Source organism: Fukomys damarensis, unplaced genomic scaffold (assembly GCF_012274545.1).
Source record: "Fukomys damarensis isolate Sample0158 unplaced genomic scaffold, DMR_v1.0_HiC HiC_scaffold_19, whole genome shotgun sequence".
NCBI lineage: Eukaryota > Metazoa > Chordata > Mammalia > Rodentia > Bathyergidae > Fukomys > Fukomys damarensis.
Window position 1 is genome coordinate 47,678,253 of NW_022900931.1, and position 11,823 is coordinate 47,690,075.

Genomic DNA, 11,823 nt, shown 5'->3' on the forward strand with positions numbered 1-11,823 from the left:
GCCTGGACAACACAGTAAGACTGTCTCCTGAGAAACAAAATTAAATGCGATCTACTTTGGGGATTTTTAATCAATGAAATGTAAGGAGCTGTTGGTCCCTAAAATGTTTATGGGGTCTTCTGTTTTAGAAACAAGACACTGTTTTTGAACTGCTCTTCCATTTTAGAAACCCCCATCCTGAGGCCACACAGACACAAACTTGCTCCACAGGATGCACCCAGAAAGGAGTCTTTCCTTCCTATTTATTCTGACAACTCTGGGAGTGGATGACGCCTCACAGTTCCGTCCTTCTCAGAGTCAGGGTGCAGAACAAGCAATTTCCTGTCAATTTTTCCCATTGCTTGGCAACACTGCCTGAGGCCATGAGGCTCAGCCGAGCTCACACTGCCCCCTGCTGCCTGCTTGCTCCCCAAAAAGGATTTCACCTCTTCCCCCACCTTTTGCTCCTCCTATTCCTGTGAAAGAAAGAAAGCAACAGAATGCCCCACAAAAGTCAAATGTCTTTATTTTATATATAAAAAAAATTTGTACAGTTTTGGTTTCTATGTTTAAGAAAAAAAATTCCTAAAATTGCCATTATGTTTAGATCCACTGCAAACTGTAAAAACAAGCTTTTTATATATTAAAAAAAATTTACATTTTACAATTTTCTACATGCATGCACAAGGTCTCAGCTCTGTAACCAAAAAAAGAAGATAGAGGAGAAAGAGGAGGAGGAGAAGAGGAAGGAGAAGAGGGAGGAGGAGAAGAAGGAGAAGGAGAAGAAGGAGAAGGAGAAGGAGGAGAAACAAAAGAAAAGAAAAGCGAAAACAAAACAAAATAAACTCTAGATCCAACTGTGGAAAATTCTACACTTACAGTCTCACTTGGAAGGGACTCAAAAAGCCCCTTTTGCACGCAGAACAAATCACAACACTCACACACCAGGTCTGAATTCATCAGCAGATACTGCCTGTAAGGAGGGCAGAGGAAAGAGAAGACAGACTGACACCATGAAGGGACAAAGGAGCTCATCTGGGCCCAGAATGGAGGGGAGCACAAACCCCAGGAAATGGATGTTTCCAATGAGAAAGCTTCAGGGATCCCAGCATCCACTCGCCATGGGTATTGTGCTTGGGGTTTGCAAAGGGAGTACCAAAGTGTGCTCAGGAAGCAAAAACTCAAGGGATGAAGCAGAGCGGGATGGGAAGGAGTCAGAGACCAAAGGGATATAAACCAGAATAAACAGGGAGCACAAAAGGTGGCTCAGGAGACAGACAGGGAGCAATGGGAACAGGGGCAGAGTGGCGAGGTAGGTGAAGGACTGAGGCACCATGTGGTGGTGTGGAGGGAAGGGGCAAGCATTCCAAGGCCTGGGGATGAGCTAGGTGCCGTGTAGTCATAGAAACAAGAGAGCTTGGGGGGCAGCACGGCATCCCCTGCGGTGGGGGCTGCCAGTGGTGGGCACACCCTTGCAGCCAGAGCAGGAGGAAACCCAGAGTGGTGGGACAGGCCTGGTGGGCAAACAGCTCAGAGGGCCTGAGTCAGCTGCCCGTCCCCAGCAGTTCACAGCACGAAGACAACTTCGCACACACACACACACACACACACACACACACACACGCACGCACGCACAGCCATACACTGGACAATTCATCCTGACGTTTTAAAAAATAATAATAATAATAATAACCAGAGAAGACAAAGATACCACAGTTCTGACGCAAAGGATCAAAACGCTACCATTCTCAGTCACAGCCCTTAGTGCTTAGGAGAGATTTGGGGGAAACATTTCTTTTGTTTTAGGAAAAAGGAATGAAAAAATCACAGTGATTAAAAACATGGCAGGTTCTTAAAATAAACACTCCCCTGCCCCTAAATCTAGGGCAACAACTAAGACCCCCAAATCCTTTCCTTCTGCCCACCCCGACCCATTCCTCAAACCAAATGCCCCATTCTTGCCCACCAAGGCGAAGACCCCAATCACCACCCAGGCCCTGTTCTCCAGGATAGTGAGGTACACATGGACCCAGAAGGGACTCCTCTGAAACCAGAGTCTTAGAGAAAAGACCAGGACCCCCACTGGACTTTCCCAGGACCCCCAGGGCAGGATGCATTTCACCCCGCCTATCCAAGGACCCCCCCACCAGCCCTAGCCCAAGGCTAATTCCATCCCAGTTCTGCCTCAATTAGCCCTGCAATCCATCCTGTGGGAACAAGGTGAGCTCAGGCTGAGGAACCCCTCACCCATCTCTAGTGAGCAGTGGAGGGTCAGAGGTGCCCTTTCAGAAAGGGCAGTAGAAAAACCATAATCAGTAGGCTCCATCAACCCTTCAGGGAGGAAGCAGCTTCCCAGGGCTGAGATCAAAGGGCAGCTTATCCCAGAGCGTGCTTTGCAAGACAAGTACCAGTACATTTTTTAAGGAAAAGAAGGACTCATCCAGGGCCACTGGGAGCCATCTGGAGACCTGATTCAGGCACAGGCTCCACCCTAGTACCTGGACAATCCTCCGTGTGGACCTGGGAAGGGTGCACACAGCTGTTTCCTATTTGTGTTGCCCTTGGCAAAAAAACTACATAATTTAAAGATGTCTCATTTAAAAGGCTCAAATTTACTCTGAAAAGAAATATTAGAAGGCTGGTGAATTTTGCTCAGAATGAGATCTAGACTATTAAGAATTTGGACTTGGTGCAAAAGCCACCGAAGTAAAATGGGGTGAGGGCCTGAGTGCCCACAGAAGGCAATAATCTTGGTGCCTGACCCCAGGATAGAACCCAGAGAACTAGGAAGAAAGAGAAGAGGAGGAGACCCTGGAAGGCCAAGGAAAAGAGACCCCTGAGGCAAAGAACTGGACTTAAGGCCGGGGACAGGAGGAGCTGTCTCCTCCTCCACAGAGATGAGGCAACAGGTCTCTGGAGCCGAGAGGAGTCAGCAAGCCTGGGGTGGCTGGTGCAGGAAGGAAAATCGGCTGTCAGGGTCTGCGCACCACTAAGTCTACACAGGAGTCTACATCCCATCCCTCACTGGGAAGACTGGGAACAAAGGCAAGGCCAGGGCAAGTTCTGAGGGCAGAGGTCAACGACAAGGGTCTCTCCCAACTCAGGGATGTGTCCCCTTCCCTTCAGGAGCTGTCCAGGAAAGACCCTCTGGACCTTCCCCAGGGCCCTGGTGAAGTGGTCAGAGGCTTCCCACCTCCATTTGCTGGGATCTTGTGTGACCATAAAATCAGGAACGGCACACGGAAACTTCTAGGTAAAGGATGGGATCTTTCCTTGCTCTAACAAGTGTGGCTGGGGGAGAGAAGCTGGAAGCAATAGTGCCGCAAGGAGATTCCTAACTCCGGGGGCTACGTGGCAGGAGCATCTCTGCCCAGAACTTAGAGTCTGTTACGGGTGGGACAGGGTAGCGGCTTCCTTGGCAGAATTTGGCATCAGGGTTCTCTGGGGTCTCATCACTGCTCCCAAAGAAACCCTGTTAGGGACCACTGGAGAGAATGCTACCAGAACCTGGGTTGTGGGTGGCGCTCAGGAGGGACAAGTATAGTCAAGAGGGCCCCAGGCCCTTTCAGAAAGGGCTGTCGTCTGGGGAAACTGCAGGGAAGAGCAGAGAGAGAGAGGCACTGATTCTTGCAGGGCCCAGGTGATACAAAAATGGGGGGGTCCCCAGCAGAAAGGTCTCTCCAGGTTCACATGGGGTAAAATGAGGAAGAGGGAGGAGACAGGGTGAGGAGGAGGTTAATTCAAGTAAAAAATAAGAGCAAGAGGAAGAAGGGCACTGGGAGCTTGGCTGGGCCTGAGAACCAGGCCCCTCCCACCTCACGTGAGCCCAGAGTCTCCCACTCCCCTGCTGTTGCACGGTCACACCGAGGTCTCCGACTGCAGCCTCATGACAAACTTGTGTGACTTGGGATCCACAAATTCCTCGGAGAGTTTGAAGAATGGCACCTTCTTGGTGCTAACCACCAGGCTGAAGTCCTGGCGTTTTAGGAGGAAAACGATGCCATCCTTAAGCCCATTGGTCACCGGCTCCTCGCTCACCAGTGTCCACTGTTTAGCCAGCCAGCGTTCCTTGTGGTACTGGATGGTGGGTCCAGCTGCCAGGTACCGCTCCAGAAAGGCCTGAAAAGGGGAGAAGGGGCTGCCTGGATACTGTCACCCACTACTGTCATCCCCTGGGCCCAGCTTCCAAGGACATGTCCCCCAGGCTCACTCTGGGATATGAACCAGTATCTTAAGACTGTCAGAGCAGAAACCGCTCTAGAGCTAGGAAGATGGTGCCCACAGAGACCATGTGGCTCCAGAGTCAAGACTGGAACTCAGCTCCCTGGACAAGCTCTTCTTCAATCTTCCTTCCTTCACTCCCACACAGCTTATATACTTAGTGCCAAGCAGGTGTGAGCTGGGAGGGGAAAACATCTCTAGTTACCTGTTCACTGAGGACAGTTCAGCAAAAGCCCTTCTAGGAACCTGGCATTTCAGTTGAGGGCTGGGCCATGGTTAAAAGTGTGCACAGGTCAAAGAGCACCTGGCAGAGGTAAAGGGTGCCAAGTGGGGAAAGGTGAGACTCCAGATTTGGAAACTCCAAAGTCCTTATGAAGCTGAGAAATAGGTCTCAGCTACCCCCAAACAGTTTCTGAGTGCTCTCCTCCCTTATCCCATCCACCACCCATAACTTCACTCCATGCACACAGGGAAGAAATGAGGAGAGGCTATGAGGAGGAGACAGAGATGCGAGAGAAGGAGGGAGAGTGCAGAGAGAAGACGTCAAGGGAAGGTGAAGCGAGGGAGGAAGGATGCGGGAGCACCAGGCCTACCTTGGGCGTCATGTCATGTGTGATGCAGAATTCAAGGTGCTGCAAGATGCTCTCCATGGTGTGGTAAGGCTGCTGCTTGGTGGTCCGCAGGTACTTCTGCATGGCACGGGCCATGGATGCAAAGATGGCCTGGGCTGCCTCCCGGGGGTCCATCACCTCCCTAGGGTTCTTCTGCTCCTCTTCTTGCAGCCGCTTAATGTGAGTGAAGGCCTCCTCCACAGCCACCACGAGCCTGGAGGACAGACGGGATCTGGACCAGGTGCCCATCTCTCATCTACCCCGCTACACCAGCTCTGACAGCCGCACCCTGGGCAGGGTCAGAACTCCGTGCTCTCCCTGATGCCCATCTTGCACCTCATGAGAGGAAGGCCAAGGTATAGGAGGCATCCTGCGTCCTTCTCATAAGGGTCATTTGTGAGACAACTGGGCTCATGCTGGAATGTCACAGAAATGGGGTTGGTGATCTTCATTCTAAGCCGGGGACCACATGCTTCTGTAAGAAGCGGGGAAGGGCTGCCCGTGCCAAGGCTCCTGGCTCTTTCTCCCTGCAGCAGCAGGTATCAAGACAGCTTCCAGGCAGGATGGGAGCTCGCATCATAATGTGAACAGGGACAAGAGGAGTAAGTATAGCATTTAAGAATATACCAAAGTACAGATGCAAGAACTTCGTTTTTTTTCTTTTCTTCAGACAAAAAAAAAAAAAGCTCCATCTGCTGATCAAGGCTTCAAAATTCCCTGGTAAAAAGCCTAGTTCAGCCTCAGTCCCTGCTCCTGCCAGCAGGCCCACATCCACTTACAAGTCCCTAGGGCACCATAGCGGGCAGAATTCAAGAAGCCCCCACCTCTACCAGACCCCACTTCCCTCGTGTTTCAATAATCACAGTACAGCTTATAGACATCATTCAAGTGCCAAATTCACTGATTTTAAAATAAGAAAATCATTCTATTGGAGCTAATCTAATGACACAAGCTCTTTCTGTTGCTCATTTGGTTTTTTCTTGAGACAGAGGCTCACTATGTAGTTTAAGCTGGCCTTGAACTCACTATGTAACCCAGGCTGACCTCAAATTCTCTGTGATCCTCCTGCCTCATCCCCAAGTGCTGGAATTACAGGCATTCACCACCACTGCTGCCTCTCACATGAGCTCTTTCAAAGCAGTCTTCTCTGGAGGTGGCAGATGTCAGAGAGACTGCTTCTGCTGGAAAAAGTCACTCTGGAAACCGCATGTGGGAAGCATGAGAAGGAAGTGAGTCTGCCAAAAGCCAGTGAGCTAGGATAAGCAGCCCTGGCTCAGGTGAGAGCTGTCTTATTTCTGCCCCGTGAGGCCTAACTAAGCAGATGGCTCTGCAAGCCTGAGTCTGACCCAAGGCATGGGAGATGAGAAATGGTCAGTGCTCTGTAGCTGCTAAGTTCACAGTAACCGGCTACGGCGGCACTAGAAATGAATACGCACACCCCAGTGTCATCATCACTGTTCTCCTTCCAGTAGTTCCAGAGTCCCTTGCGCTTCCTATACCACCCCGCATCCTGCTTCTCTTCTCCCCCAGGGACATACCTGGCCCTGCGCTTGCGCACCCTGCGCTCATGCTCAGCTTCCTCATAGTAATACTCATTGTGGCTGTTGTCCCGCCGCCGGGCCGCCGCTGCAATCACAGCCCGAGACTGGCCCGTGGAGTTGTTGGTGCTGTTTTCTGCATAGGATCAGGACAGAGGGGATGGTCACATCAGAGTGTGGCTCTGAGCTCTGGAGACAGAACCTGACATGTCCAGAAGGAAACTGTCCCACCACCCGGCAATACCTCCCATTCCCAGCCCTCCTGGCCACCTCTGGGAGAGGCTGCAGGAAAGCAACCAGGAAGGCATTGGAAAGGCAGGGGTCCTGCACACGTTCCTCCCAGGTTCAGGAGGTTCTCAGCCCAGAGAGCCAAAGAGCTTAGACCAGGGCTGAAGAGCAGACACAGAGGAGCCAGATCAGGGACACACCATAGCTTAAAGGGACAGTAGGGCAAGTAGAACCAGCAGCTAAGACCAGCCACCTGAAGTAAAGGGGAACGACAGAACAGAGGGGGCTAGGGCATGGGCCAGAGAAAGGAAAAGCAAGGGAAGAAGGGTGAGAAAGAGAAATCAAGGCACTTGGATCCTGCTCGGGAAGAGGCTGGGAGGGGTGGAGGAGCAGGGCCGCTCACCCTCTCCGAGAGAGTACACCTTGAAGCCAGACACTTTCTTGGCCAGCACGGACTTGGGCAGGTTGAGGAGGGCAGGGTTGTAGACAGGGAAGTCATGGTAATACTTCTCCAGGATCCACACTGCCACGCGCTGGATGCTGTGGGGGAGACGGCAGGAGGGGGAGGGAGAAGGGACAGACAAGGGGCGCGAGGGAAGGGGCACATCAGGGCAGGTTGGCAGGGCAGGAGAGGACACATGACAGGGACAAGCTGCTTCCAGGAAGCCTGGCTCAAGCCTGATGTCTACTTAGCAGGCTCTCAACCTTTCCCGGACTGGGCCTGCTATTCCTTCCCTGCCATGCTGAAGCCCAGGGAAAGTGGGCAGTGGGCCTGGGTCCCCAACCAAAGGTCCCCTCATCATCATCCTTCCAAGATTCGTGACAAGACCAACAAGCTGTCACCAACATTGGATGGCCAGGGGGTGTTGGGAGATCTTGTTCACAAGCACAGTAGGAGTTGATATCCTTCCACCTCGGCTCATTATCTCTTAATCTCTCTCCTTTCCTCTGGCCAGTTCAGCTCAGTGACCATTCACTGAGTGCTCACCAAAAGCTATGCTTCCAAGAAAGGGACAGAACAGGCCCTGTTCATGCGCATACATCTCTCCTCTTTGGTCCTTCCTCCTCTAAGATCCCTGGTCTCTGTCTGTTGATGCCCACGGGCATCTTGTCCCATAGCACTAGAAATCGACCGTCCCATTAAGCAGCAAACGTCGCTGAAAACCTACTAAGTGCAGGGTACTTAACTCCTGCCAGGCCCCACCATCCCCCCCTCCCGTGTCTCCAGGATGCACATCCGGGAACTGTACCTGAGATGGCCGACGTTGTAGAAGCGGCTGGCCCCGTCCGTGGAGCGCACAACCTTGAGCGTGAACTGCGGCTGGAGCTGGCGCAGTTCCAGCAGGACCACGGCGAGGTAATGCACAAAGAGCAGGGCATCCACCAGCGACACGGCGAACTGCACGACACCCTGGTAGCTGCGCTCACGGGCATCCAGGATGCGCACACCGTAGAAGAGCCAGTAAGAGACGACGAGGAGGAAGACGAGCACCATGAGCAGGGCGCGCAGCACGAAGACTCGGGGCAGAGAAGCCTTGGGCCGGCGGAAGAACAGAGCCCAGCTGCCCAGCAGCAGGATGAGCAGCTTGAACGCCACAGAAATGAAGAGGCCCTCGCAGGCCGTCCCACAGGGCTCCAGCTCATCCCGCCACAGCAGTGGGGGCAGCAGCAGGAAAGCCAGCGGCGTGAGGAAAGAGAGCAGCGCCAGAGTGGCCCCTGCAGCCACGCCCAGGTGACGGGAGCAGTCCAGTGGGACACTGTCCTCCATGTCCTTGGCAATGCGCGTGAGGTCATCGTGTGAGATGCTGTGCTCTGAGGTGCCCGTGACTACCGTGGTTGTTTCCCCCCAGTTGTCGTCCTATGGGCCGGAGGGGCCGCACCGAGAGGAGGGAGAAGAAAGGGGGAGGGGCAGAGCGGGGCAGGGAGAAGACAGAGGAACACATGAGAAAGGAGAAGGCAGGAAGGAAAGAGCGATCGACTACCATTCAATGGTCAAAATATTTACTGAGCCCCACCGCGTCCCAGCCTGAGCCACAGCCCTGGAGGAGGAGCTGTCCGCCAGTCACTGAGCACTGAGTGAGGAAAACGAAAACACTGCACGCACGGCAAAGACCCTTGAGACAGAGGGCACAGGACAAGGAAGCTGCTCAGGCAGTGATATGAATCCCAGGACATACTCGCCGGGCAAAACAGGCAGGCTTCCAGGCATCGCAGGGACCTGAGCTGACCCCAGGCGGGAGGTGACACGAACAAGCTTGGCTGAATTAGTGGCTCCCAACCCCAGCTGCACACATTAGAGTCACCTAGGGAGTTGGAAAGGGTACCAATTACAGCAGAGCGAGATCTGCTTGTCAATCTTTTTAAAAAATATCTCCCCAGATGACTCTAATCTCATCCAAGATTGAGGATCTTTGAACTAAATGATCTCTGAGGGCTGGCTACTCAAAATGTGTTCTGTGGGCCGCAGAGTGGACAGCACCTGGGCACTTCTTAGACATGCAGACTGCAGACCCACCGCACACTTTAACAAGATCTTCGTGACTCACTCGAGCACTACAGTTCTAGAAGTACCGTCCTAAATTCCCTGCAGCTTCTGCAGCATTCTCTGATCTCAGCAGGAACTAGGCGGGGAGCAGTCGGGGTGGGGGTGCGTGAACTGAGGCTCCCAGGGGATGGTGAGAGCTGGGGTCTCAGGAGAAGGGGCAGAGTACAGCGGGACCAAGAAGGTGAGGCTGACAGCAGCCACGTGAAGCTTGTGCAGACCAAACTGCAACGCCAGGCTATGCAATAAGCACCCACCCTCCAGGCGGGGAGCACCCTCTGGTTTCTGATTAAAGGAGTGACCCCACAAACGGAGAAGAAACGAGGACACCAGCAGGGGAAAGGTGAGTGGATGGGGGAGGGTATCGGGGACACAGTGCAGACTCAGGGTCACAGTGGCTCTCTACAAAGCCAACTCTGGTGGGCCATCTGAATCCCCACAGCACAGGGGCCGACTGTTCCTGAAAGCGAGGCGTGGACGGGCTGAGGTGCCCAGATGCTCTTCGGAGTGGGGACTGCTCGAGCTGTTTCTCTGCAGTGTCTGGAGGGCATCCCCAGAGGAATCCCAAGACTACAGTGCCCACACCCTCCCTTCCTGGGCAGCATGAACGTACGAAGTTCTATCCTGACCCCAGGGGACAAGGACGGGAACACTGAGATGAAGAGTGCAGGACACAGCCTGGCAGGGCCAAGGATTAGGGAGGTTGAGGATGGGAGAAGAATCCAATCTGAGTATAGAAAATAGAAGTGCTGACCACTTCCATCCCAAGGAACGGGGTCTCCCCCTCACTAGATGACTCCCGGACCCACTGCCTACCCTCTCAGGGGTCAAGGCCTCAGGAACTCCTCCCCAACAACAGGTGAGCTGATCATGTCTCAGGGTCACATCAAGAACCCAAAAGGCCAGGTCACAGGGAAAGGGACTAGAAAAGGGAAAGAGAACAATTCTCTCAAGACCCAGGAATGCACAGTGGCAGTCAGAGACTTTTCCTGAGGAATAAGAAGATAAGAGTCTCCAGCTCCCTAAGATGGTCCCGAAAAGAAAGAAAGGAGAAATGAGACTTGGGCCAGCACAGTGCCATCTCAAATCTTGAGCCTGCCATATTCAAGGATTCACTACCAGAGGAGTACCATAGGCCACAGAGGTTAGGACAAAAGCAACCCGCTCACCCTGCCTGGGAGAACTCTCTTCCAGGGTGCCCCTCATTCCACACAGCCCACCTCCTCCCTCACCCTTTTCTTCCCTTCCACTGGTCCACACTGCCTTTCCCTAGGACCCTGCTGATGTTGTTCCGCACACTCATAGGCAAAGGTGTGCCTGCACCTGAAGGCTCAAGAACTCCCAGGCTGTCCACACTCCCAGGCCTCACCCACCAGCCACCAACACAACCCTCCTACTCTGCATCCCCAGCCACCCAGCCCCTGGAGATAAGGAAGGAGAGGCTGCTGCCTCCCAAGGAACCTTCACTGAGACCCTCCGAATTCCACAACAAAGCCCTACCTTGGGATGTTAAGCCAAAGGAAGTATAACCGGACACCCTACCTGATGTGCCTCTGTCCAAGGAGCCCAAGTGTGCATGCTCTTCCCCTCCCAGCCCTTTCAGACTGCGCCACTCTCCTTAAGGGCAGTCTGCAAATGGCCATCTGACCACCTCATCCCACTGATGCTCACCCGCTCATCTCCCCGTGTGGACTCATTATCCAGCAGGGGCTCTCCTGGTGCCTGGATTGTCACTGACTTGTCCCCACGGCTCCCATCTCGGCTCTTTGAGCGGTGTCGGTCCCGGCGGTCCCTTCAGCAACAAGCCAGAGGAACAACACACAGTCAAGGGGAGGATTGGGATCTTCTCAGCAGCTGGCACCCCACAACCCCAGCACCACCCCGGCCTCCCTCCACCACCTGTGTCACCCCGACCACCACATACACACCTGTGCTTGCGGGAGCTGCGGGAGTGTCCCGACTTGTAGGAATAGCCCGAGTACTGGGACTCGGTGTCCATGGCGTCTGAACGCCGTGCCTTGTAGCGCTCCAGGGCCGCAGGTTGGGGCCTCTTGGGGGGCCCCACAGCCACCTCCTTCAGCACCGGCTTCTTCAGGCCAAGAGGCACCTTCAGGAAGTCAACCGTCACCCTGAGGGACTCTATTTTGCTGGACGGGTGGGCTTGCCTCAGAGAAAATCAAGCGGCGATCCTAAGGAGAGGAAGCAGCTGGCTGGAGGAAGCTGCAGTTCCCAGTGGGTCGAGGAAGATCACCCCCCACGGCAGCCACAGGAGGCTTGGACGAGCAGCACCACTCCTGGGTATACCTCTTCCCTGGTTCCCGCTCAGTCTGGTGAACTCAGTCCCTCCCGCCCTGCCGGCCAGAAAGAGCTCCCAGGCACCATCGTACTCAGGGTTCAGGCATGGGAGCAGATGTCAGCAATGGCTCCCATGACAGACAGGCCAGTGCCATGGTCTAAAATGCCCCCAAGGGCAAGGGGAAGCAAAAACGATTAAGATGAGATACCTCTTCCCTGGTTCCCGCTCAGTCTGGTGAACTCAGTCCCTCCCGCCCTGCCGGCCAGAAAGAGCTCCCAGGCACCATCGTACTCAGGGTTCAGGCATGGGAGCAGATGTCAGCAATGGCTCCCATGACAGACAGGCCAGTGCCATGGTCTAAAATGCCCCCAAGGGCAAGGGGAAGCAAAAACGATTAAGATGAGAGAT

At 53.9% G+C, this 11,823-nt stretch overlaps 1 protein-coding gene across 2 annotated transcripts in view; it reads right to left on the reverse strand.

Annotated features, from left to right (window-relative positions):
• Window positions 1-751: 751 nt before the first annotated feature.
• The window catches only part of Vangl2 (VANGL planar cell polarity protein 2), a 24,567-nt gene continuing 13,495 nt past the window's right edge, over window positions 752-11,823 (reverse strand). For both annotated transcript variants that reach the window (XM_033765698.1, XM_010616658.3), the window contains exons 2-8: window positions 11,048-11,308; window positions 10,791-10,911; window positions 7,828-8,435; window positions 6,981-7,117; window positions 6,350-6,485; window positions 4,794-5,025; window positions 752-4,098 (exon numbers count right to left, since the gene is read on the reverse strand). In XM_033765698.1, coding sequence (XP_033621589.1) covers window positions 3,838-4,098; window positions 4,794-5,025; window positions 6,350-6,485; window positions 6,981-7,117; window positions 7,828-8,435; window positions 10,791-10,911; window positions 11,048-11,118 — 1,566 coding nt within the window. In that variant the 5' untranslated portion in view covers window positions 11,119-11,308 and the 3' untranslated portion in view covers window positions 752-3,837. The remainder of the gene's footprint in view (window positions 4,099-4,793; window positions 5,026-6,349; window positions 6,486-6,980; window positions 7,118-7,827; window positions 8,436-10,790; window positions 10,912-11,047; window positions 11,309-11,823) is intronic.